General features: G+C 44.1%; 2 protein-coding genes across 7 annotated transcripts in view; one reads left to right on the top strand and one right to left on the bottom strand.

Moving 5' to 3' along the window:
• LOC117897733 (heterogeneous nuclear ribonucleoprotein D-like) overlaps positions 1 to 27,679 on the top strand; it is a 102,857-nt gene that overhangs the window by 64,343 nt on the left and 10,835 nt on the right. For 4 of the 6 annotated variants that reach the window (XM_034806766.1, XM_034806762.1, XM_034806763.1 and 1 more), the window contains one exon: positions 7,704 to 7,748. The exons of the other annotated variants lie outside the window; for them this stretch is intronic. In XM_034806766.1, coding sequence (XP_034662657.1) covers positions 7,704 to 7,748 — 45 coding nt within the window. The remainder of the gene's footprint in view (positions 1 to 7,703; positions 7,749 to 27,679) is intronic. 6 annotated transcript variants of the gene reach the window in all.
• On the bottom strand, positions 16,126 to 17,569 carry LOC117897739 (lipoprotein lipase). Its single transcript, XM_034806775.1, has 2 exons — positions 17,141 to 17,569; positions 16,126 to 17,056 (listed from the first exon to the last, which is right to left on the bottom strand). The coding sequence occupies exons 1-2, from the start codon at positions 17,530 to 17,532 to the stop codon at positions 16,279 to 16,281; spliced, it is 1,170 nt and encodes a 389-aa protein (XP_034662666.1). The 5' UTR covers positions 17,533 to 17,569; the 3' UTR covers positions 16,126 to 16,278.

Below are 27,679 nucleotides of genomic sequence, written 5' to 3'. Positions count from 1 at the left end.
TAGTGAATATTTACATCCATTTAGTTATTGATTCGAAAACTCTGCACTGCAGCTTCATCACATAATTATAGTGCATAGTTTCCATAGAAATCATTTCATTGTTAGCCAGTCTTCGGGCATGTCATTTCACACAAACTGAACCGCACAGCGGGCAGAGGCTCTCATAATGAAGCAAAGTATCCGTGCATCCTGTGGGAGACCAACTACCCGATACATAGAGAGAGAGAGAGAGAGCGAACAAAGTCAGAGGCAGAGGCAGCAATGGGCTGCTGGGTGGACGTTCATTTGACGTCAGCGGCAGAGGCAGCGGCAGAGGCCTGCGCTGCTTTGGGGCAGGTGAAGCAAATTCAATTAAACTTTTGTTGTTGTCACTAAAGCCCACACCGACCGACCGCCCGCATAGCTTCCATACAAATGGGCAATTCACGTTAGTCCATTTTCAGGCCGTGGGGCTGCGGGTGTCCACGTTTCACATTTGAGCGGCAGCCATTTAGCTTTAAATAAATATTTAAAATACCATAACTGGAAATCTACAAAAAAAAAGTGCAATTAGCTGGCGGTCAAATAATAGTCACAAATTTTCACAAAATTCTAAAGGTTTTTTCGCTTTTAATCGGAAATGGAAATATTTCTTGACCAAATTGAACCGCAGCTATCGAAGTTAATTAGGTTATGCACATAATTCGCAACTGGAGCACAACTTTCTCTCATTCTCCACATCTAAGTAGGTGTCTGCTCTTCTGTGGTTTTAAAGCCTTGTGGCTCTGGCCTTAAGCGCCTTGACCATTTCTCTTACTTTTCCTTTTTTTTTGTGTTGTTTTATTGGTCAGTTTTCGCTGTTACTAGGGGGCTCTTAAATTTTTAATTGCAGCTAATTAAAAAAACGCATCAAAACAGAATGTAGAGCAGAAATGAACAGACTCAAAGTGTGCAAAATTGCAAACAGGGAAAAATGCTACCAACAAAAAAAAAAGAATAAAATGGGCAATGGGCAATGAACGAACTTTGAGTGCTCTCTCCACTAAATAGTGATTTAAAATAGAGAAAGATTAAGGGGCAATAAAGTGATTAAATGGAAGACTTTGTTAGATTGAGATTTACTTTGGCAGGGAATTGAGAATTTTGAGATATCTTTTGACAGTTCTGCCCTTTATCTTAGATATTTTAAGGAGCATATTTTTATATGACATACATATTACTGTGGGATTTCTCCCTAATTATTTTATCGACACACGTAATCCGAAAATGTACACGAAAAATGTTTGTTAAAATATTTTCCATGACTGTCTGGAAATCTCATTCGTGGCAATAACTTTTCTTGAAGAATAATTTAAACACAATTATTCACTTTGATGTAGAATTCTCATTGAATTGACTTGACAGAAATTGGCAGATAACTCAACATACCCTATGACCTGCACATGGTTACCGTGTGAGGGTAGATACATACATATGTACATATGGTACATCCATATAAAAAAGGGCAGATAAATATTTAACAAGCTGCACAGACTCGCATGGATGGGCACACACACACGCACACACTTGTTGGTGCACACACTTCAAAAAGGAAACTTTGAGAGACAGCCAGAGAAAGACAGAGCGAGAGACAGCCACACAACGAGAGCTAGAGAGAGTGAAACAAGGAAGAAAGAGCTGCAAAGGATGGAATGGAACGGCATGGAGCGCAGGACACAGTCGACACTTAAACATTAAGCAACAAACTCTCGACGTGATAAATTTGCCGTACTTTGAGGGAAATGAAAATAAATTTTTCACCCAAAAAAGCCCGGGAACTTTGGCCAGTTCTAGGATGTTGAAATTACAGTGAAAGCAAAGCTATGAAGGGAAGGAAATGTAAATAAAAGTATAAATACACACATAGAAATATTTAAATTAAAGGGCAACTTTTGAAATAAACAAAAAGATTCCGAGCATAAGCAAACCAGGAGAAAGAATTTCTTCAGAGGCTCTATGGAGGTGTTTTTTAGTCACATTCTGAATAATTTTGAAAACTTTTTCGGTACTTACACATTTGCAGCCAGGAATTACTTTCAAGGATTGTCTTTTTCCATGCAACAAATTAAAAATAAACAAAGTTTGATGCTGACCATCTGGCCTTTTTGCGGCAATTAATGTAACACAAACTTGTGCCGTAAATTTAGACACAATAAAACATTTTACTGGTATTTATAGGAATGCTAAATCAAGAACATTTTGGAGGCTTTTATGTTGATAGAATGTGCAGTAACACAACAAGTACTTGTATTACCATAATTAAACAGTGAGAATTCAGTGTAAAATTTATGTACGTTAATATTTGTGTTCCAAGTGTAATTTGCTAAAGGTAGAAAGGGCTAATGGAACATGCAACTGGAACTACAAACGCAGAGACCTTGATAATAAATTAGCAACAACTGAAACATACTCTCGTTTCTACTCGTTTTGAATAAAGAAATAGATAATCGCAAGCACATAGTCTATGGCGTACTGTACTCAGAAAAGACATCGAAGATTCGGCTTGAAAGACAAATGTTTAATGGTGGAGTCTGGATAATTCGTAGGATGTATAATTCGTAGTTAGTAGGAGTCCTATTAAGTAAACGCAGATGAGCTTCCCTTGAACATTTTCTCCCGAAAGTGGGGATACATCCAGTATTCAGATATCAATCTGTTATAGGATATAACATTTAGCAGTGGCTTAAGCTACATGCAAAATAATCATCTATATTTTCATTGTATCCTCCACTCAGATATAAAGCCGCAAATACTTTAATGTCTGAGCTCAAATGCAACATGTCTAAGGCTCTCTACAATTCGTATGCCAACAAGATGAAACATCAGCCAGACGAAAACAGACTGACAGACGTTGGTCATTTTTTGGGCAGAACAAAGCCTACTGGCTGTCAGTTTAGGTTCTCTCCGACTCTCCGTCTCTGTCTCGTTCCTTCCTTGTCTGCCATTCCGCTTTCATGCTTATCAGACTTGGTTTGTGCTGTTTTTGCAGTTGCTGCATACTTTTAGGCGCATATCACGCCATGTACTAAAGTTGCTCGTGGGCCCCAGCACAATGCACTGCACCTCCCTCTACTCCTCCTACTGCTGCAATGAAAATTGCCAGAGTTTCATTGCCCGGAAATGCCTTTTTCGGGTGCCAGACGAGGGCCCCGAAAACTTTTACTTGGAAATGCACAGCCCCACGAATAATCCATTCCAGAGAATCAGGCGTAAAGCTCGAATTGCAGTTGCAGTTGTTCGGTTTTGCGATTGTCGCATGTTTGAACGCAGTAAACGGACATATGGGAGGCAGTGCCCCAAACTTCGATTATGGCAGCTAATAAAAGATGCACACCGCACGGCACGGCACGGCATGGCACTCCACACCCCACGCCACCCACGCCACCCCACCGCTCCATAGGCGCATTCTAAAATTCGGGATTTATGGGCATTTTTTATGGCACTTTGTTGTGCTTGTTGCTGTTGTGAATTCTTCTTGCACATTTTTGTGAAGTTGTTCCTCGCCTTGTCGCCTGTTTGGCAAGAGGTCATAAAAATTCAATTATGTGAATGGGTGCGGGGGCGGAAAACAAGCGAAAGAAAAGCCCATAAAATGAATGAATGCTGATTTTCTCAGAGAGAGATAAAAAAGTCTGCGGTTCTGCGAAAAGTATGCCACACACATTTTTTTTTATATTATTTTACACGGCTTTGACACACATGCATAAATGATATATAAATGCGGGAAGGATTCTCCACACACAGTGAGGTGGGAGACTGCTGGAATGGCCTGCTCTAGGGTTGTGGGAAACGCGATACCAAAATTACCAAAATGTAGGAAACAAACACCTTGAGCTGCCAGCCCCCCCTTGAGAGCACCCAAGACTTGGTGTGTGCCGCCTTCCAATCTTGTATCTTGTATGCAAAACGGATGCGATGCGAGCTGTTTTGTGGTGAGAGTTGGGATAGAAAAACGAGCTGGAAACTACATACTTGAGAGATAGAAATGGGGGAAAAGGCTGCCCCATGCTTGAGGAAAGGCAAACTAAATGGGAACGGGAGCTGTTCTGGTTTCAAATTCAACAGAAAGATGCGCGGAAAGGTTGTGTGGGTCTTAAGTAACTTAAAGTTACAGACGGTAAATAGAAGCACTTGCCAGCAATTATTTATGTAACTTTGTGGGGCATTGACTACACATAAAGTTGTAATTAGAAAGATATTTAAAAAGGGTGTTCTCTTCTCTCTGCTGGAATCGACAGCCGTTTAGCTTGTGCCTTCATCCCACAAATAGCTAGAATATATGGGTTGTTGCCGTTTTGGTAACCTGATCCATCCATCTCTCTCTTTCAGCGTGGTAAACACTTTTACATTTAAATATTGACCCCGCCATCATCAGTTGAGGGGCGGTAAGGCAATCTAAGTCTGATGGATGGCTCAGCATTCGAGAGGTTAAATGCCTGCTTATACATATCCCTTCCAGGAACTGCTCTCTGCTCCGTGCTGTGTGTTTTATCACAAAACTTTGCATTATTCTGCTGGAAGTGGATGGGTAAAGTGCTGCGTCTCAAATCTCGCTCTTTCGTGTCTTTTGCTTTGGCTTTGGCTTTGCTTTTTCCCTACTTTTCGCTTGTGTGTGTTTTTGTGGCTGTAGTTATTAACCTCTTTTCGTGTCTGCTTTGTTGCACTTGATAAACTATAGCCGTATAAGCCATGGAAGCTGCTTATGTATGTAAATATGCTTGGCATATCCGTACTTTGAGGCTTTTGGCCCTTCCGCCTTGTAGGCTGCCCCTCTACGGGCATACGTATATTTGTTTGCACTTGGCTTAAGATAATTGGCCCTCGACATGTGGGGGGAGGACACAGGAAGTGTGTGGCTTTCTAATGTGAATGATCATCGGTATATATTTGATTGACAACTCACATCATGGCTACTCTTGAGCAGTCCGCCAGTCATTCGATTACTTCCTGCTGCGCGCCAGCCCTCGCCCCCGCCTCGATACAGTTTCCTCAACATTTTCGACTGACATGTTGTGATAAATTGTTTGATTAATGGACGTGTGTATGTGCGTAAATATGATTTAAGTGCTGCTGCGAAGGGTTTGCGTATCAATGGAGGAGGGAGGAGTGCTGCAAGGACACTTCATGGCTGTGACCATTAAAAATAATTTCCTTTTGCGTTCGCCTAAAAGCGCACTCCAAGCCGCAGATTCAGCGATTGAGGAGAGCGAGAGACAGCGAGACAGGGAGGGAGACAGCGTTGCAGGCTAGGGGAAAGAGAGTCAACAGACAGCTGAAAATGACAAAATCTGTCGGATGCCAGAGCGCTCTTCATAAATCAAAGTGACACCCATGACTGCCACACACACACACACACACACATTTCCGTTGCGCTCATTAAAAAAAAAAAAAAAATTGAGCGCCATTTGCCAAAAGCGAAACAAGCGGCGACATTGCGTGGCTGGGGGGAAAAAGATGCAAGAGAAATTGCATTGCATGTGTCCGCTGCCGTCTGAGCTTGCATATGTATAAAAAAAACTCCACTCGAAAAACTAACACATCATAAATCTCGCACAAGTATCCTTAAGCGTTACCACCCGCAGTCCCAGCCCCAAACCATGGCAGCAAAAAATCTCATCCACATAAAAGGCAAAACGTAGAGGAGACGGGCACAAGTGACTTGTGTTGAGATTTTTGCTGTTTTTAATTACAAAAGCCTTCAAACGGTTCGTCGGGCGCCCATAAATATGCAACACTATTTTTCACGGGTTTTTCATCCTCTCTTTCGGTCTCCGCTTTACCTACTGCTCATATGCAATAAGAAATTTTGCCAGAGGCCAAGTCAAACGCTCACGTGGCGTTTACCCATGACATGTCCAAGCTGTCGTCAACGCCGTCTCATCTTTGGCAGCCTTCAGCACTCGGCCCATTCACGGCGCCTCTTTCCTTATAGAGGAAAGAGTCCTTGCCCGAAGCGTATTTTTTTGTCAGTGGCCGCAGCAACAGCTAAACTTGAGACTTTTGGCACGTGCAATCTGCTGCCCCACACTCCTCTTCTCCTTCTCCTTCTCCTTTTTCTCTTCTGGTGTTTCTGTGTGAGCAAAACTTCTGCCGCTTCCCACTCCCACAAAGTTCAATATGTTCTCTAATGAAAGTTGTGCCAAAGTGTGATATTGATTGTAGCACAGATAGAGAGCTAGGGGGAAAGATACAGGAGGGAGCAGAGATAGTGAACGAGATTTAGATTGAGATTGAAAGAGCAACAGAGGGAGAGAGATAGAGCGAGAGCGAGAGGATGTGCCCTCAGGCCCAAAGCAGAATTTCACTTCAGTTTCTGCAAGTTTTTCGTGTAACTTTTGTGAGATGAAAAGTCCTTCTACTTGTATTTGCATGAGAGTGGCTCAGCGCCACTCTTGTCGGAAATAAATCATCACTGGCTTAGCTTTAAGGTAAGGAAAGGAGCTAAAGCTGAAATATTAAAGATTTTGTGTAGGGGGAAGAATGGGAAGAGTTTTGATTATTGCCGTAAGAAGTTTTTGACAGGCTGATAGTGCAGTGGGGCGAAATTGAGCGAATAGATAGGTAAAACCTAAACCTAAAACTGCAAAATAATTAATTGATAAATTAATAAGGAGACAATATTGAATTGTACATTATTCGGAGTGCAGTTTGTAAGCGAATTCTAGCTTCAATTCAATCAAAATAAATCTATAATCAGCCAAAGCTCTCTCACATTTTACCCCTCCAGAGACTGTCAACATTTTCGTTAATTGCAAGAGTACTTTATATACTTTTCACTGCATTTCTTATCATCCAAGTATGTATCTCTGTTTGTGCACGCCTCAATATCCGTAGCCAGTGTGTTCTAAGTATTCCTAGGGCACATGTAGATATCATTTCGTGCACAGTTCATTTCCCACTTCAATGGCAACGCTCCATGAAAGAGGATTCCTGCACCCGCATGGCATTTGATACGATTTTATTCATCCATGTCCATGTCGTGTGTCCCCCCCCCAGACTGCCATCCATGCCGGGCAAACAGGGCGACAACATCCCCCAAAGTTTTGGCTCTCTCAAGCCCATGCCCAACTTCAAGCTCTTTCGGGGAACACCCCACTCCTTGCCACCCAACCCCCTGCACAACTTCAAGTCCTGAACAACAAAAAAACAAAGAAAAAAGAGAGAAACACTTCCACTTCCGTTTTGCATTTGATACTAGGGTTATTCATGCTGCTCATCCTTCGCTTTCAGCGCCATCGTCTGAAGTTTTTGTTGCGCTTTTCTTTTTTGTTGCCCATAAACTTTTGCAGATTTTTCTAGCTTCCTCTCTGTCACACTTTCCCGTTGCTGTCTCCCTTGTTGCTGTAGCCCCGGGGATATCGTCTAACCCTCGCAGGGAAATGCAATTTACAGCATTACAGCAACAACAATAACAACAAATTGACTTTCCTTTCACCCTTAAAAAGGAGAAATCAAAATAAACAAACAGACAGTCTAATTTCCTAGATAATATTGTTGTAGATGTGTTTTGCTAGTTGTTGTTGCTATTCCATCATTATATCCTCGGCCCCCATTCCTACCCTTAATACACTTTTGTGCCTGATCTGAGAGAGAAGAAAGAAAGAGAGAAGAAAAAGAAAAACATCATAATTGACCTCATTATAATTGCATTTCGTTTTCCGTTCTCTTCTCTGTGTCTTTTGCAGGTCAGTATCTGAGATGAATGTCACATCACTATACGAGTACGCTGGGTAAGCCATTGGATTTAAGCTTAATTATGGTGCAAAAATTATTGATTGAATGTTGAGTGAACGATGAAAAGGGAAGGCCCAAGTCCCCCCCATCACTGATGGATACTCAGTGTCATAATATTCCACACCGCTCCATCTGTTTCGGATTATGCATATACGTGGATATATTTTCATATTCAGTTCCAGTTTTTTCTTTTGTTTTTGTTATCTTACTGGCCAAAAACCATAAAACCCACAAACCGAAAACAAAAGCTTTTAAGGCGAAAATTCAAATAAAAATTTCATCAAACTTTTGCCGAGTGGGGCAGAGGATTGAAAGGCGGACGGACTGGCCATGGCAGGACAACTTGAACTTGGTTTTTCGCTTTTGGCAGCCGCTCATGCAGCTTTATAATTGGCATACAAAAAGTACCAACCAATGAAAAGCGAAACAAAGTTGGGAGAGTCGCCCTGCTCCATGGGGAAAGTAAATATAAATAAACCCAGTCCCCCCTGCAGTTCAGTTTTGCTTAAAGTTTAAGTGGTTATAGGATGTACTTTTTTTTAGCTCTTTGTTGTTGAATTTCAATGAGTAGGAGTTGTGTAATTTTAAGTGAAATTATTAACTTGCGGGAAATTAAATGAGAGCCTGGTTAACGTCAGAGATTCAACTTTTAGCGGGTAAATTTTGCGCGTGACTGGCCAATTTGTCAATCAGCCAGGGGTCAAGGCAGTTCTGCCTTACAGACTCTTGCCTACGGGAATTCTACAGAAATTACCCTCAGCAGACAACTGTTTCACGGCTCACATTTTGAGATAATTTAGCGTAAATTCACTCTGTTTAATTAACGTGTAATTGCTTCGATTCGTTTTGTTATTTTATGTAAAATTGTGTACAGCAAATCATGCTGCAAATAATTCCTACAAATGAAAATCACTTTATGCCGCGAATCCTTTTTAAATCGCTTCACATTTAAAAGTTGAAAACTGCCATTAAAACACATTTAAAACTAACATGTAGAATGCATCCAATCACCATTTTGCTAGTTTAAACACTTAAAAGAGCATTTCCAGTTGAAAAACAATTTGACAATTTGTTTTTAAATTGAAGCGTTTATTTGATTATTTTCGGTGCAGCGTTAAAAAATTAAATGTTCGTTGTAAATTGCTTAATTTTTTCGTGTTCGCGTCAACGTATGCGTATGACAAAAGTGAAATACAAACTCATGTTTTACAGTTTAAGTAAATACAAAAAAAGTGAGCGAACGAGAAAGAGAGCGGGCAAAAGCGATGCCACCAAACGACAAAAATTTGCGGTGAAGCAAAAGTTGGTTCGAAAAACTCTGCAGAAAACACACAGCCAGAATCACGAGTCCATGTCCGGGTCCGTGTCCGTGTCTGTCCGTGTATGCTGGATGCCCTTGCTGCTGTAGCGAACTCTGACCCGCCCAGTGCCGGCTGGCATATGCAGTTCTTACATATATATTTTTTTGCAATATTTGCGCAGCATGTAGGGGTAGGGGAGTGCGCGCTTTTTGCTGAATGTCATTGTTAAAAGTTATGCTGGGGAGGGGCAGGGTGGTTGGCGGGCAGAACAGTTAAGGAATGCTCAAAAATCGTATTGCGCTCGCTCAATGAATTATAATGTAGGAGACCAGAACCTTTCTCCCCCCGGTCAATTTGTATTGTGTCACAGAGGGACGTGGAACAAGGTGGTGGTGGTGGTACAAGGGGGGGGACAGACATCTTTGCATAATACAAACTCAAATCAGGCAGATGTGTGGGGGACGCACATTTCGGGCATCCAGGGATGCCTGTCAAGCTTAATGGCAAGTAAAGTAACTTTGGGATTTTTGTGGCATGTTTTTCCCCCCCATTCCGCACGTTTTTTGTGTGTTTGATGGCTGCTCTATTGGCGCACTGGCAGCTGGCTGCAGATTCTTCTTTAATTTGTAAACTACATTCTTAGTTGAGTGAACGAAATTCGTTGTGGCAAACGATAATGAACTACTTTTGATAAAATATTTAAAGAATTGTTTTGGGTAAATGGAAAAGGAAAAGACAGAGCAAAGTTGCAGGAGAAATGGTGAACCCAAAGGGAAAGTGCTTTGACCAAGAAGTAGCTTTACTTTGGCTCTCCTCTCCCCACTGATTGGCTGGTCTATTTTCAGCGTGTACTTCAAAGTTGCCCGACTCTGACCAACACAATCCACCACGACGCCAAGCCACACAAACACACAAGCCCTCAAACACATGTGGCGTATGCTTAATTTATTTTCTTAACCTTATTGGGGGGGTGGAACCATGAGGCAGGGAGCGGAGCACACTGAGAAAGCAAACAAAAGCCCTAATTAAATTACGGCCAATGGCCCCTGCCAGAGCCCCCTAAGTTTTGAGGCGTTTCGCTTTAAGGCTACGGTTACTGTTTTGCTGTTCGATGGTAGACTTTTGAAGTAGTCCGTAGAATGGAAGAAAACTTTTCCATGTGACCTGCTTAAAGGCGTCGGAGCGGAGCTGCCGGGTGCCCAATTAAAATGCTAAGATTTTTGTGCTGACTCTTAGCCTGACGTTGGGGTTTTTCAATCAACATTTCGAGGCAACAACGGAGCCCACACATGGGCTAATTTATTTAGCAAGCAATTGGCACGTAAAGGGTTAGTTGTCAGCCAGTCAGCAAAATTCCCGACTGCCGACTCCTGACTCCGCTTCATCGATTCTGCATAAAGTGCACATGTTGTTGCCACCCACTGCCGGTTAACGCCTTTCTGTTTCCTACTTTGGTTTCGTTTACACTTTACTTTAACGCCTTTTCATGGCTCAGGCCTAGTCCTTGCCTCCTTTGCTGTTTATTTTATTGCCTATAGCTGCGGGCTGCCTTGAGACCCGCACCTCTCACTCGCCATCGTGCCATGACCTTTGGCACCCAGGTTGATTGCCTGGCTGTGGATTACTGAAATGTAAATGTAAAAATCACTCATACGCACCATTTGACAGGTGCTACAGCCTGCGGGCGAAATCATAGTTTGCAGCTAAAATAAATATAAATAAAATAAAAATTAAATTGCGAGACACAAATGTCAGACACCTATCTATTTACATACAAACAAATTTATGTATACAATTCTACGGATAAACAAGCTAACAAGAAGCTCCCCTTGCTGCAGCATAGAAAAATATCAGAAAATGGGGGAATCGTGGGGAGGCTCCATTTTTCCATTGCCCAGCAATACAATATTTTTTGCAACAATAAATTTCAGATGCTGACAGCTATGTACGTATGTATGTATATGTTGGCTTTCAATTTTAGTCTCGGTTAGTTGAGTGTCGGACTGGACTGCCGCTGGAGTGGTTGCGCCCCAAAAAGAGTGGAAAAATAGGTGAAAAGAGGGAAGGGGAAGTGTTACATGATCTGCCAATTGAAGGGAAGTATTATGATAAATATAGCTGACAAACTGTACGCTTAATTAAACGTAAATAAAGCAGATTTGTTTGTTAAATTATTTATTTTATTTTACATATTTAATTGCCCAAAATTTCTGAAGGAATTTTCCTAGAGCTGCAAAGCGTTGCTCTTAATGCAACGAAAATAAGGCAGATTCCACTTTTAATTTAATTTGTTCCCTTACAGTTTCTGCTATTTGAAATCATTTTAAAGCATAATCTTCATAAATAAATTCCCCATTCAGCGCATTCATTTCCCACCTGCAGCACTCTTCAAAGAGAGCAGAAAGAACGCGCATTGCAATGGGGGCAGATACCCTTTGGCAGATCGCATCTATTATAGATTACATTTCCCATTGGTCTCCATAGATTTTGCAAACATTTGCCAATTGGCAAACAAATGCCAAATAAATCAAAATCAAATACTGCGCAAGCTCCTCTGAAAAATGAAAAAAAAAATGTGTACTAACAAAATGGAAAATGGAAATGGAACCCAGCCCCTGTGGTGCCCTTAAAAACTTGTTCCCTTGGCCGCTTTACAAGCCAACCTCTCTGTTTACCCCTCAACTGTACACCTGTACACCACCACCCCCTCCTTGGCTTGTACAAACACGTAATCGAATAATCCAATTTGTTTGCGCAAAAAAAAAGAACTGAAACTTTTTCCATAGTAAGGCTTCTCTTCAGTTGACGACGACAATGGCAGGGCTCTCGGCTCGGGCTCGGGCTCTCTGACTCATACTCCCCAACCAAATTTGTGCCCTGTTTCTCTCATCCACCTTCTCAGCTAATTGTTTGAGTGAGTTTTGGGTGGAAATGTAAGTGCAGCGCCGCAGCACGGTGCCCCAACCTCCAAAAGCCAACCGCCAGCCATGGTAGCGCCTCGCAAAGACCTTGTTCAATTTGGAATTGTCTGCAAAATGATGTAATTGTTGCCTGCTAGTTGGATTTTGATAGTTACCTCAACTTTCGTGTCGACTGGGGGGTGAGAAAAAGCACCCAATCCAAAACCAAACCCATCCTGAATTTATGTCTGTGGCAAAGTTTTTGCCAAGTTGGAAAGTTCTCTGAATTGATTGAGAATTATAAATGGCAGAAAGTTTTAATAATTAGCTTAGAAATGCATTAATCTGGGAATTATGAATGATTTTTGCAGTTTACTCAGCGCTACGAAATCTCTACTTGTCTTACGTGGAAATAGTTCTCTCAGAAAATGCTCGAGATTATTTTCGAGTTCATTGCGTGCCCAAACATTTGCCGCCTCTGGTTACAGAAATTAATTTAATTAATCCCGCCATTGAAGGCTATTGATGGAAGCTTCTAATCGTGAATGAATTGAGGAATATCTACAGCTCCTGTCTCTCTCTCTCTCTGTTTGATTTTCTCTTAATTATATGATTAAACCCTCTGCTCATGTTATTTTTTCGTGGAATCCAACATCTTCTCATCCTTTTCATCCTGCCTTGATTACTCTTCATGCATTCACATGCAAATACGAGTGTGTATGCTTTCGCTTATTGAATCTTTTCATTAAACATGATTTTACCAATGAATTATCCTCATTCAATATGCTCCATCTTAAGTGGTTGAGTCTTTCCTTTTGCATTGATCCTGCATTTTCCTCAGCATTCATCTCTCAGCTCGAACTATTTCCTCTTCCAATGAACTGCTTTGATGGAAACATCCTCTGGAATATTCAACCTTTAATCAACATTTTGTGCGTCTCTGTTAAATCTCTTCACTTCCATAGAAATTCTGTTAACATTTCTGCACCATTCAGCTAACTGAATCGCTCAGTTTAGCCTTTCAATAAGGTAAACGTTCTGTTGGTCACCAAAACCGATGTTATCCCCACAGCACCAGAGGACACAAACGAACCAACTCGACTCGACTCGACACGACACGAGCCGACCCGACCCCCTGTGGCCAGCCATAACCACCTGCTGGGCATGTTGTCAGCCCTGTGCTTTTCGCACCCACATGGAAGCCATCAGCCATCAGCCATGTGCTGGTTTTCCTCTTTTTTTTTGTGCTGCTGCTCGTCAAACATTGTCAACGAATGGAAGGGAGGGAAAGTTTTGAGTAGAGCTTTCTACTGGCATTGACAGTTTGCTCCTTGGGTGGGATCCTCAAGGCTGCAGCAGCTCTCAGAGCTCTCACAGATGAGTAGTAGACTTTTCTTGGCTAATCCTTCTACTTATTGCTGCAACAAGAGCAGCCTAAGCCAAAGTAAAATTGTGCTGCTGCTGCTGCTCCTCCTGCTCCTGCACCCTGCCAAAGCCAAAGCCAAACAAAAGGCAAAACTTATCTGCTCCGCCGCTGTCCCTGTCCCTGTGTGTCCTATACGGAAGCCATTGTGGGCACTGGGAGGAGGGAACCCACAGAGACACAGACACACAGGTAACCTAAACGGAAGCGGGAGGCGCGACACTTTATGACAGGTTGGATGGGACTTGGGGCTTGGGTTACTGCCACATTGCTGGCCCAACCCCCCCAAAAAACAAGAAGACTGCTGGGTGGGCTTCCCACTCATGCCTGCCAGGAATTAGGAATGCATTGTCTGACGGCTCAGCACCAATTCCAACCAACCCCCCCAAAGCCGAGCCGTGTTCTCTTTTCAGCCAAAAGGCCTTTAGCTCTTGGTTCGGTTTTCAGTTCAGTTTTGTGCAGTTTGTGCGTCAAACTCTTTGGCTCAAGTGCGGGCCACATTTCATAGGCTTCCCTGAGAGTACCCAAGCACACAGAACACAGTCCCCAGTCCCCAGTCTCAGTTCCAGGCCCAATCCCCAGTCTCGGTCTCAGTCCCAGTCCCTGGGCGCACCCTACCAACATCTCTTTCAACCATTCACTGGAAGACGCGACACAAATTAGCCATTTCTTTTTTTTTGTTGCTTGTTGCTGTCTTTCCATTTGACTGTGAACAATTTTCAGTTTGCTTTGCAGTGCACAACCGGCAACAGTCGACGGGGGGCGACTGGCTTACTCGATTCATTTTACTCGTTTCATTGTCTGAGGAAATTATCCGACAAGTTTTCAACCAAGAAAAAGATAATAATTCCCTTTGCAAATGCGAGTTTCTGGCTCGGTTTTTTGTGTGCTAATTCAATGTAATTGCATTTGTGACGCTGCAACGAAATCTTCTAAATCTTCTTAATTTTTGTGCTGTGAAAAATACCCCAACCAGCCTTCATTTGCTGATTCAAGTGAAAGGCAAAGAAATATCATTACCAGATATTAATACCAATCAAGTTGTGCATACAAATAAAAAAGGTAGAGAGCTTATAACTGCTTTGGTAATGAATTACATCGAGACCATGTTGTGGTAAGGAAATATCAGTGAAAAGAATTTTAAAATATTTTTAACTATTGTGGCTGGGCTCTTCGGTGTATGAATATTTTTTAGACAGCGACATTTCGCGTGGCAAACGTTTCAAATATGTTTTTCCAAGTGCGCGATAGTAAAGACACAATCAATAAATAAACCCTAAGAACAAACGATGTGCTAGTCGCTCAAAAACCACAGAAAAAGTTAAACGAATAATTATGTGGAAACTTTATAGAATTTATTAATGCACACACTTTCAGCTCTTCAACAGTTTAAAACAAAAAGCATTAAATAAATTATTCCACGAAGCGCCTCGTGTTGTCGTTTTGCGTTCCATAATTTATATAAATTTGTTCTTCCATTCAACTCTTTAAATATTTATTTGCAAACATTTTTTAAATAAACTTAAATATTCGAAATGCCATTTTTCTATTGCTTGAGCAAATCAAGTGAAATGGGAAATATTTGCGTTGCCTTTGCCAATATTTGTTCACGTAATTTTCTATGGCAAGCGCGAAGGCCAAGTTTTTACCGGGTTTTTTTTTTTCATCCTGCTTCGTGCCTGCCTTTGGGCCAATTTTCTTGTTGTTCACTCAAATGATGCGTAAAAATCACATTAGCGGCAGCCGTGCGACATTTTGGCATGGTCTGTGTGCTCTTTGGTCTCCATATCTCGCTCTCCGAACCTCCCCCGAGAGTAGACCAGACCATGGCTTGGGTTTACTTTCACGTGGGTGGATTCTGCCCTGCAGCGTGTTGGCCAATTAAAGCTCGAGCTTCGAGCTTGGCCAAGTTTTTTAATTTATGTGCTGCGCATAAAACAATGCAGCAACAAAGTTTAATGGCACCCAGGAGCTGAGGTTATGCTCGAGTACTCGCGATGAAATTTATCTTCAAATTATGAAATGTTGTGGTGGCGGTTTAATCTTTGAAATCTAAAATTATTGGAGTGTTCTCAATATTTCACTAAGGCCGTTAATTTAACATTTCCTGGAGCAGTCCCATTTTCTACAGTGAAAGTTTAGAAAGAGCTGTGAAAACCCTTTCTTAATGTTGCCTGAAACTGAGGAATTCAAGATGCAAATAGTTTTAAAATGAAACAGAATTTGAGCTCTTCATTTTCTGTGTAAAATTTCATATTAAAAAGATTAAATTAAATAATAAATATTAGAAATACAATTAAATATTCGCTTGTTAAGGGCAATAAATATATTAAATATAATTTAATTTAAAATAAATATTAAAGTTTCCATTTCCAATGTTTATGCAATTTTCGTGAAATTTATCATTAAAAGTGATTAATTTTAGGCACGCATTTTCGGGCATCTTCCCCCTAGCCCGTTGCTTTTGCTTTCCCCCCCCCCCGGCAGTTAGTTTTTGTGTGTGCATTTAGTTTCCTAGTTTTTCCGGCATCATTTTTTGTGTGTAGTGTTGTGTTTGTGTGTGTGTTTGTTGTTGCGCTGCTTTTTCCCGGTAATCCTGTGTTGCCTGTTGACTGTGACAGGCACATGAAAAGCATTTTACACATGGCAGCATTTTTTAATTTTGCCAGCCAGGCTTTTAGAAATGGAACAGCACATGCCCTCACCCCTCATACCCCTTACTTACGTGTACTTGTGGCACACACAGAATCACACACACATGTGTGTGTGTGTATGCACCTTACTAATTAGAAATAAAAACGCGAACTGCACTCGCATTTTGCTCATTACGTTTGCCCCCTCTATTCACTCCCCTCGCGAACTGTTATGTTCCATTCCGTTTTGTTCCGTTTTGTTCCTCTATTTATTTTGTGCCTGGCATGCCATAGGGTGACCTGTCATTTGTCGCGAAATAATAGACACCCTGTCGTGTGGCCAGCAGCTGCTCCATTGAGGCATTAGCCAAATCGCCGCCCATGCTCACCCGCTGGTCTGGCTCTGTTGGGGTCGTCTCCCTGGGGCGGCAACGTTGGAAGCGGGTCAACTGCTGCCATTCGCCGACCGCACAGCCGCGCGATGCAAATGCCCGGCCGGGCCGCAGACTCTCGGCAAAGAGGATGAATGCCCGCCAGTGGCTGCACTCGCGCCAGAAGCAGCCCGGCTGCTGGCTGCCCCAATTGGCGTAGAAATCGGCATGCCCCAGCGGCCGATCGAAGCCGTAGCTGCCGACACTCGTGTGCAGCACCTCCACATAATCGGCATCCTCTCGCGCCAGACGCTCCTTTTCCTGGGCATAACGAAAGAAGGGCAGGGCCGGATCCAGGGCGCGTATCAGCCGCAGGCGCCCCGTTTGCAGGTGCTTCCCCGCCAGTCCCGCCACATGGGCGCCCATGCTGAAGCCCACCAGCTGCAGGTCCTCGAATCGCAGACCCGCCTCCCGATGCAGAAAGTCCACGAACTTGGCCAGCACCAGACCCACGGGCTTCACCCGATAGCTGGCCGTTATGTAGTCCGCTATGGCGCCACGGCCCCAGTCCACGGTGAAGATGTTGTAGCGGCCCTGGGCCAGTGACAGGTACGGCGGCAGCAAGGCGCTGTACATATTCGCATTTGCATTGCCCAGCCAGCCATGGATGAGGATGCTAAGAGACAGAGAAATGAGAGAGAGATTACACTGGGGGGCAGTCCGTTTGGTGGGTGCCTCCCACCCACTCACACCCACTCACCGTGTCGGATTGAAGGGATTGAAGCGCGACTGCCGCAGCGAGGCAGCATCATAGAGATGGACAGTCTCCGTGGTCACAGTCCCGCGTCCATCCGTTGGCATCACATTCAGTCCGAAGGCGGCACTCAAAGGGCTGCCCACTGTCTGCTGGAAGAGCCTTCGATTGGGCTGGGCACCGGCATCCTGATTGCCGGTTACGGTATGCAACTGGAAGTACGTGTGCCGTTCGGCATTGTACAACAGTTGGTAGTTGTAGTCCGACTGCAATCGAAGTAATTGCTCCTCTGTGCCGCTGCCAGCCCTGATGGCCGAGTTATGACCATCCAATATTGGCAACAAGCTCGAGCTGCTGTCAGAGCTGGAACTGAGGCTGAAACTGGGACGGGGTCTCATTAGGTTAGACAATGACAGCAGCACTGGCAGCCCTTCGTTGGCCATTTGTGTGTCAAAGTGGTTGCTCGTCTGCTGTCCGCCCCACAGCCCCGTTCCCATTTTAGTCATCATCATCATCATTCTCATGGCACTTTCCACTTCATTTGTCACTTTTACTTGCACTGCGGGTAGCAGCAGCCTCTGCTTCTGCCTCTGTCTCTGCTCCACATCCATCTGCTGCAATTGATTGTTGTCTGCATTGTCCTCCTCCAGTCCGTGCGCTTTGTAATCAGAATCTTTTACGTGTAATTTTGCTGCAGCCAGCCACAAACAAACTGCGAGACGACACACAACACGAAAGTGCATTAGACACACAAGCAACTAGAACACAGAGATCATCCACAAAATGAGAATGGATTCACAATGGGATGACGGCACAGCGTAGTAGTCACCTGCCTGACAAATCAGCAGCAGCAACCTCATCATTACGTGTTGTTCGGGTGGACTCAAATAGCAGCCTCCTCCTAAGTACCGAGCGAACCTCAACGGGCAGCGACTGACTGCTAACTGGCTGGGCTGTCTGTCCCCCATCATTACTTTTTCACATATTTGGGACACATTTTGTGGACTGCATTTCACTCTCTCTCTCTCTCTGTCTCTCCTCAACTGATTAATATGCAGAACTTCACACTCGGTTCCATGTTCCAGTCCGGGGCTCCTCTTCATTGATTTCTTCTTAACAAGCGGTAATTGTTGGCGGATGAATGACTGCTCTCTCCCTCTCTCCCACCAATTAGCTGCTAATCGGTTGAGTCAACAAATGTTCTGCCCCAGAGCTGGCACACAGGGAAACAGCAGAAGGTGGAGCGAGGGAGGTAGCAGCTTTTTTTGGGCATCTGTGCCACTGACCAAGTTTTGTTTGTAGGCAACCCATTTAGCACTCTCCCCCACCACGGAACTATTTTGGGATAGGTCAATCTGTGTACTGAGACAGCGCTTAGATATTCAAACTGTACAGTTTGAGTAGACATTAAGGGAGATTTTACTGCAAGTTCTTGCAGGGAAAAGGATCGGCATTAAGTCGGAGAAAACTTCCATGTAATATACATTTTGTATCTGATTGGTTTCAACATATTTAAGCAGAATTATCCACAGTCGAATTCTCTTCAAAAAAATAATCAATTCTACGACGAAATTCACCAGTCGAATTCTGCTAAAGTTCTCGTAAAATTTCTACAAATTGTGTGAAAAAGTTCTCCTGTGGTTGGGATACTCTTTATTCATCAAATCTTAACCATTGCAAAGGCGACTCTCTATTACATTAAATAACTCCTGTTCCACATCTTCTTCACTGCTCTCCTGCGGGGAACCTCCTTCGGGGTCTGAAGCAAAAGAGGAACAAAACCACAGCTCGTGCCGCATAAATGTGAGGTTTATCCCACTCTCACCTGCATTCAGCAGATAGCTGCCAAGTAGCCATTAAATATGTTTATTATTAATACCGAATCAATCTCCCATACGTTTTTTTATTACATATTTGCTTAATGGCAATTTACACTTAAGAAATTCTGCCTCTATTGGTAACGAAAACATACTAATCGTGATTTTGCATGTTTCCCTTTTGTTTACTTTTCAGGTAAGTTCACATATTTTGCGACTACGCATACGAGTCCTGACAAGCGACAACCGGAAGCGGTGGCAGTCGCCATTTTAACGACATCCGGCGCGTGCATTTCTTGGGCTGCAAGAGCTGAAGGACCTTCCCGCGCTATCGCTGATCGCAGAACGTGACGAAAACAACGGGCGAGCGAAAAAGTGTGTGTAGAATGAAAAATAACCCCACGAAAGCCCCATTTGACACCAAGAAGGTAACCGAAACGTAGTCCATTTTGTAGTAGAAACCCCCTGGCAGACTGGCAGACGGGCAGACTCCTTGCTGCTTATCTGGATGTTTATATATTGAATATGATGTTGCCGGGGCATGCGAGGACATTTCAATTTATGCTGCACAGGAGGGGGAACCAGAGATGATGATGATACAGCACAAGTTCAATGTACAATCTCAGATTTCTGCATTTGCATTTTCTGTTGCCATTGCCGTTGCCGTTGCTGTTGCTGTGTTGCCCCATTGTTTTGTTGCTGCAAGTGCAACACTCAGACAGGATTTGCCCTGCCACTGCAGAGGAGTTGTTAGGGCACAAAAAAAGAAGGGAAGAGGGAAAAACAATAACGCGGCAATAATCGATTAAAAACAGCGACTGCAAAATGAACTCCAGAGCCAGAGCTAGAGCCAGGATCGCCCACTCCTTTGGCCTAAGCTTTGTTTGCCTTTTGCCTCTATGGCCGCAGGCTCACAAAAATGTCACTCGAGTGACTTTTATTACAAGGATACATGTACATTGTACGTACATGGCGGGGGTTGCACTCTGGACTATTTGCCCGCAAAATACTTGAGCCAGTCTTTGGTGTCAGCATTTAGCAGACAAGTGTGTCTCCCGCCTTTATGTGCGGGTCGCTTCAAGACCCCGAAAGAAGCATTTTCTCAAGTGGCACTTCAAGGCATTGCATCCTGCGAACATAAGCAGGATGCGTTGTGCGAGAACGCGGATGGAGATGAGGCCTGATGCCGCTGCTGCTGCTGACTCAGCAGCCACGTACTTAGGAGGACCCTTTTGTGGCGCATTCTGCTCCTTGTCGCTGTTGTTATATGCAAACAATGACGCAGCCTAAACGAATTTGTTACATCAGTTAAGGCTGCTCAGCCAACAAACCAAAAAAACTGTTGACATCATAATTGAAGGCGCATTTCAAAGCGAACAGAAAGTTAGCTTGAAAGTTGCTCCAAATTTTGTGTCTAAAATGAGGAATTTTTCTTTGGGGACAAAGATTCGTTTTGGTGGCAATTCAGAAATATTTTAAATTATTTTTCCATAATTAATTTCCATGCCAAAAGGTTTCAAAATGTACAGCTGTAAGGGGAAAATAAAAGCTTTATCCGCTGTTGCGATGCTGTTAAGGATTTTATCCTAACCCTTAACATTTCTCCTGTATGGAGTCTCAACGAAAGCTTTTCGCTCTCTTGTGTTCTATAACTTTTCCTTCTTTATGGCTATAAAAGCTTTTTGCGCCAAAAGCTTTGTGGAAGCTTCAGGAAACAGTTGTGTTCAAAGGAATCGATTTTAGCTTAATGCTTGGTAGCTTTGATGTGCTTTTGGGGACAGCTTTTCAGCATCTTCTCAGCGTCCGTTGTATAGAAATTCAAATTGAATATTTTTGCAGTTTATAAAAAGAATTTCCAACTATTACATTTCTGTAGGATATATTTTACCATTTTTAAAGCTCGCACAAGAAGGACTTTACCGACCCCCTTTTAGATGCTTTTCGCTCATTAATTTTTTTTTAATAAATCATTTAGACAGAAACTTCCAACGAACTTTCATGGCAGCTTATGCCGCTGCATCTCAATTTAAGCAGCATCCTGCTTGTCAGTCTCCCTGCGATAGAACGAGAGAGAGAGAGAAGCATTTCCGGCCTGCCGGTGTAGTCCTTCTGGGGGGTCCACTTGACTGCTATGGATGGATGTCTGCTTGGTCTAACAGCCGTTCAAGTGGCATCTTTATGCAAATGTAAGTCGGTGGCTGCTGACTCCAGTGCTAAATGTTCTCCCACATACTTGTTGAAGGATGCTAGCGCTGTGTTTGTCGGTTTGCATTTCAGTAATTTGAAACTGTTTTGCAGTGCGTTGGCGTTGCCGTTGCTGCTGCCCAGCCTTGCCCAGCTTTTGTCACACCTTTTAATTAACAAAATTACACCAAAAAGCGGGCACAACTTCTGCACATGTCCACGTACGCAGCTGAAGGACCGGACCTGCAGGCGAAGGATGTTGTGCATGTGTGCCATGTCTGACATGTTGCTCATTTCAATGCTGTCATTTGTGTGTGTGTTTGTGGGAGGAGGAGCAGCACTCGCCTGAGTTTTCATTTCCGAGTGGGTTGACTTGAAAGCATTTTGCATGACTGCTGCATGTCCTTTCTCACACTGCCACAAACATGCTTCTCCCTGGCACATCCTGCCTCATCGTTACTTGCCTCTCCCTGCACATCCTCCTTAATCGCCGCTTGCCTCTCCCTGTTCCGTTCTGTGTCCCGTGGTGTGCTGTATGTTTTTTTTAATGCACTTTCAAGCACTTAATAAGCTCACAAAAGCACCGACAATTTGCATATGGCTGGGTGGGATTGCAGTGGGAGTGTGGAGGGCACCGGGGCGGCAACTGGAGCCGGCGGACAACCACTTACCTTAACCCTTGAGTTTTTCCAAGCGTTTACATGCATCCCCCTCAACCTGTTCAGGAAGCGTATCCTCCTCCTGCACTCATTCACATCCTACTCTGCCATTTGCCTCATGTCTCTGTGTGTTTTGTTGTCGTCCTTCGGGCATGTCCGTGACTGTGTGTGGATGAGTGTCTGAGTGTGTGAATGCGAATGCGAATGTGGCTGTGACTATGTGCCGCGTTTACCTTTTCATCATATTTGAAGTGCATAAGTGCAAGTGCGTTTAGTTCTCTCCCACTCCACCACTCTCCCATTCTCTCTCTCTCCCACTCTCTCCCAGCGCACTCTTTCGCTCTCTCTTTTCGTGCCGGCAAACTTGCTCGACAATTTTATTTTTAGGTCAACGTAATTTCCGCACTTTTTATCATCATCTTCCGCTGGTCTTTTTATGCCAAGTTAGTGCCAGTCCTTGCAAGTGTTGTTTTTGTGTTGCCAGTTAAACATTAAAAACGTTTAATTCAAGGCCCGTCACAACAAAGGTCATTGGCTATAATGGAAACACCTGAAATGGGTACTTAAAAGGGTTGCGTCTTTTTTGAAATACTTTGCTACTAAAGAGGGACAAATATCAACTTGTTTTATGGAGAGAAAATGGCATACGTAGAGGATTAAATATGTTATTTATTCAGCCTTACAAAGCAGCAAAGTTTGTAGCCAAAAGAGACAATGGGAGACTTTGGGATGTTATTACACATCCAGAATGGACATCCATATAGAAAGTTACCATTTAATCTAAATCCCATGAATATTCGTCACATTTCTGATGTTTTCTTTACTCTGCGGTGAGTTTTTGTGTCCTCTTACTGGATCAAAGATTAGATTCGAATATTTAGGTAGAATATGTTTTATTTTGTGTTCTTAAAACTGATTTTTGTTAACATTAAAACGCTTTCTTTACCAAGTTTACACATCTGAAAGCCTTAAAATAAAAGGTGGAACTTAGAGGTTAACATTAACACCGGCTTATACCCTTCTATTTAAGGCATTACATATGTATGTACTTCCCCTAATGGCAACCATTCATTTGATCCTTCAACAAAGGATTCGTCTGTCACCCCATTCGGTACTTGCAACTCTTTTGGCTACTTTCATCTGCAACATTTTGGGTCTCTACGGCAACGAGCACTGCACTTGGTTCCTCTGTCGCTGTTGCATATTAAATTGCATCATCCCTTAGTACAGCAGCAAAGCCGCTCATCCCCACCCCCCCCACACACACACACACACACAGACAGACGTGTCCCGTAAATGGTGATCCCTGTTCGGGTGACGATTTGGGGGCTACCTCAAGCACGGCAAAGCGTTGTCAATTTGATAAGCACAACAAACGCTTAGCCAATTTCGAAGTATTTAGCAAACTGACACAGGGACACATGCAGCCACAGATACAGAGGACACTCACACACACACACACACACACACACACCCGCCACACACCAACGCCCAAAAATGTTGACAGACAGACGGCAACAGCATGTGCAGAGGCGGAGGCTGAGGCTGAAGGCAGAGGCAGAAGCAACATTAGAGGCCGGCAAAACCAATCTCCATGTTCCACACTCTCTGTCATCTCTGGAATTTCCATAGAACCTCTCCCTCTCCCTCTCCCTCTCCCTCTCCCTCTCTCTCTCTCTGTGTAGGCTAAGCCATTATCCTCATCAAAATGCATATAAACGTGTGTGGGGGGGAGGGAGCGAGCGAAGAGCAGCAACCCTTACTTAGCCATGAAAGGGGATTCCCTGCCCGGCCTGGCTGGATCACAATTTTCAGCTGCTGCTCTCAATCTACCAATTCATCTTTCTGTGCCTTTTTGTTGCCTTTGTTGTTGCCCTTAATCTTTGTCATCTTTTCCAATCTCCGTTTTTTTCCCCCTGTTTCGGTGCTCTCTCCTCGCCCTCCTCACGCCCTTTCAATGCGCCAGAATTGTATTTAGGGGTTGATGATGATGTTGAGATGATGTTCCCGGCTGCATCCAGCAGGATTTATCCCCCGGCATTTCGGGCAGGCCTGGCAACAATATTTTTTTGGCAAGCACGTAATGCGCCCACCCTGCGCTCAGCCTCCTCCCCCTGCCCTGCCTGCCCCCCGACCCTTGCCTTCCCTTCTCCGTCCCTTGCTCTTGTACATTTTCTCTCGGTCGCGTCTCGTCGCGTCTCGTCGTACTTGGTACACCCACGAAGGCAGCAAAAATCAGGGAGTGGTCGAAGCGGTGTTCCCTTTTTTGCTTTGCAGCTTTTCCGGCCAAAAAGGATCCGTTTAGCCATAAGTATCCTGTTGTTTTTTCGGTAGTCCGTTTTCCTTCATACTTTTATGGAGATTTTCGTGTTTGAATCAAAGGTTTTTCCTTTGATTTTTCATGTGCTAAGTTTCGTGTTTCATTTCAAAATGTTTCATTCCGCCTCTCTCTGTCGCTTTGCTCTCTTTTTGGTTACAAGCTCGCTCGCTCTCTCTCTCTCTCTGTCTCTCTCTTTCGCTCGCTCGCACTGCAGATGCTACAGCATCCTTTATCCCTTTTTGACCAGCCATCAAACGTGCCTCTCTCTCTCTCGCTCATCCACTCTCTCTCTCCCACTCGCTCTCTCTCTCTCTCTCTCTCTCTCTGTGTGCATAGTTTGAGCTTTGAATTAAAAATGGAAAATTGATTTTTCCGGTGGCGCATATACACACACACGTACACAGATACATACAGCGCTGCCTGTGCCTGTGCCTGTGCGTGTGTGTGTGTGTGTGTGGGTTGAAGGATTTCATCAAGCCGGACTGAAAGAAAGTCGCTTTCAAGTGGGTGTGTGGGGGGTTTTCCGTAGGTTTTTCCGTTGGTTTTCCGCATCTCGTTGCCAATGGCGCTCAACAATGTTAATGCCCCGACCCAGCAGTAAGCTTTAATTAAGTTACAATACTGCTGTGACAGGACAATATCAGTGGCAAGCGCCCAATCTCTCTCGCTCTCTCTCTGTCTCTCTCTCCGCCGATCCATGTCGGACATAAAATAACTCTTTATGATAGATATCATCTGTGTATGCATTCTACGCATAGTTTTCATAGATCTTTGACACTTTTTTCACTTGCTAAAGGACACTTTTTGTTGGTTTTTCGTTTTTGTTTGTGTGTGAGTTGGGTTTGGGGTTCTTGGGGGGTAGAATCGTTTATATCTATGGCAGAGGGCTATCCAAAATGTTAGATTTCTTCGTTCCGTGATCCGTCATGGTGCCGGGAGAAATTGCACGTACGAAAACCCAAAGTTGACTGAAAGGCAACCCCGGGAAGCGGTCACCATCGTCTCGGTAGGTCCCTCGCTCGGTCGCTCGCTCGCTCGGTCCGTCGCCCGTCGTCGCTTTCGTCATCTTCTTTCGAGGGTTGTGCGCGCGCATATTTATTCCCAATTGCAAAATATATCTCCCCCAATTCTTAGGGATGGTTTTCCATGCACTATATCGCTCTCTGTCGCACTCACTGGCCTTCGCGGCTGTGTGTCCCGCTTGTGTGGAAATTTTGTGGAGCAGATTTTTGCGCTGTGCATAAGTCGCAGCTTCGAGGGTGGTTTCCAGTCGGCAGCGTTTCGGTTTCGTTGCGTTTTCGTGCGTTTCCAGTGCTCAAAAAGCCACCCCCTCGCCAGCCACCCCCTACCCTTAAGTGCTGTATATATGATGTATAGACTTTTCCAAGCGACGCGGACAGCCAGAGCTCTCTCTCTCTCTCGGAGCTGAATTTATGCGGCGTTTCTGTGTCCTGTGTCGCCTGTCGTCGTGCAGTGTGCCGTGTGCCGTGTGCCAGCCAGTGCAGCACCCACCCCTCTTTGGAGCCATAAAAAATCAAATGTAAAAACAATAAAGTTACTCCATATGCTTTCAGCCTGGCTCCGGCATCGGTTGCGGCTCCGGCTCCGGCTCAGGCTCAGTCCTGGCCATGCAAGGGTTGTGCGCCAGCTCATTTTCATGTTGTATGGCATTTTCCTCAATGAAAATGTCGAGAGCAAAAACAAGATGAACTTTTTCCCACTCTGCAAGCCCTCTCCCACTCTCTTCGCTCGCTCTTTGAACTGCAGTTTTGTATCTACATAAATTCGATGCAGCTGAAAGCGGTGCACAGGGCAAAGGGCAAACGACAGGTGAGGCGGCAGCAGTGCGCGTTGCATGCCTCCCAGGGCGAGGAGAGAGGGAGAGTGAGAGGGAGCGGCATTTTTGAAGCGCAAATCCATGCAATTTGTTGCTGGCATTTTTCGAGTGTTTTTCCGTTGTTTGTGGGTAGAGGAGGAGGATGCAGGAGTGCAGGCGGAGGCGGAGGCGGATCCGGCTTAGTGGACACTGCAAATTGTATTGCAATTTGTTCTGTGGCCTGGGGCACTGGATGGGTAACCAGATTGCAGATTGTCATTGAGGCGGATGTGCGGATTAGAAAGTATTTTGTCGTAGACAAGCTGTGTAAAGGAGTCGTAAAGCAGCCAGCAGTCGTCGTCGGAGTCGTTCAGGCGAAAGGCATGGGACAGGAGCGGCCGAAGGGAAGGAAAGCGCATCCAGGGAATGCGATTGGTGATGTCAAATGTTGAATAAATTATGATGATTGCTGGGGCTTGGCAGCAGCAGGAGCTGCTTCAGTTCTCGCTCGCTCTCCGTCTTCGATTTTATTTGTGCAAACATTTCGTAAGAAGCACTTTGAGAGTGGAATAGGTGACACCACTCAACCATTTCCATTGATATGCTGCTTGGGGAATTGTTTTGCTTTAACTGAGTTGAAGCAATCCTTTGTGGCTACAACCTTTATATGTAGTTTATGGCTATTAAGCAGGGTCCGCTGGGGTTCCTAACTGCCTTTTTAGTGTGTTTATGTTTAGCTCAGGGGAACAATTTGGTTTAAACTATTTTAATATTTCACTTCACTTCGCTTCAACCTCTTTGAATTATTTTATATACATTCCACAACCCTGGAAGCTCGCCACAAATTTCTGAATTTTTATTCGTCTTCAGTCTAACTTTTCTTGCTTATTTTTCCTTTCTAAGGCTGCCTACACGATCCGCTCCTCTACCCAACAGTTACTTCTAGTTAATTTATCATTTCATTATCCAACGGTAGTGCTGCCCCCACTCAATCAATTCCAAATATTTGGCTTAATCATCTTGCATCTGTCGCTGGTTGGATTTGTGCCACAAACTCAATAACTAGAACCGAACCCCACAGGCACATTTACTTCTGTTTGCCACTTCCTTCGAAATGTATGCCTTATGGTGGGGTGGGTTCTGCTCTCTATCTGAAATATCCTGTAATATTTTTCGCGTTACCTTGTTTGAGGACTAAGTGCGCCATTAGCTCGATGGGTAGGGAAGGGACTGAGGCCATAAAAAGATGGATGATGACTCGTGCTGTCGTGGCCGCTGCTGTTTATTTGACGCAATTAAAATACGGCGGGGGAGCGCCGTGGAATGAAGGAGCATATAATAGAGGTAGATGGAGGGGGACGGCGCTGTAAGTTCTGCTAATCGAATTACATAGACATATTACATACATGTGTAAGTACATATGTAAGTACATATATGTATGTACATATGTATGTATGCATGTAAATGCTTGCCGACTGCTGATGTCATCCAGGGAACATCATCATTTCCCTTTTTCCAACATATCGCAGGTCGTCTCCCCCTACCCAAGGACACTGCTGCAACCCTCTGCAACCCCCCAACCTCACGCCAGTTTTGAAAGGCTTCTTTAATATTCCATTTTTCTGGGTCAGTAGCCATAAAATTGACAGACGTCTTCTACCAATGAAAAAAAGAACAGGGAAAAACGTACGCTGCAGACGACGGGAAACTCCTCTCTGCCTAACACCGACACTGCCAGCAGGAGTTCAA

This window comes from Drosophila subobscura, chromosome O (assembly GCF_008121235.1).
Source record: "Drosophila subobscura isolate 14011-0131.10 chromosome O, UCBerk_Dsub_1.0, whole genome shotgun sequence".
NCBI classification, from domain to species: Eukaryota; Metazoa; Arthropoda; class Insecta; order Diptera; family Drosophilidae; genus Drosophila; species Drosophila subobscura.
This window is presented reverse-complemented; position numbering and strand designations above follow the sequence as displayed.

What these genes read in the sequence shown, in the direction of transcription:
- LOC117897739 (XM_034806775.1), bottom strand. Translation starts at nt 17,532, where the DNA reads ATGAGACCCCGTCCCAGTTTCAGCCTCAGTTCCAGCTCTGACAGCAGC. An exon ending in AATCCCTTCAATCCGACACG is followed by an intron (nt 17,057 to 17,140) that starts GTGAGTGGGTGT and finishes TCTGTCTCTTAG; the next exon opens with CATCCTCATCCATGGCTGGC.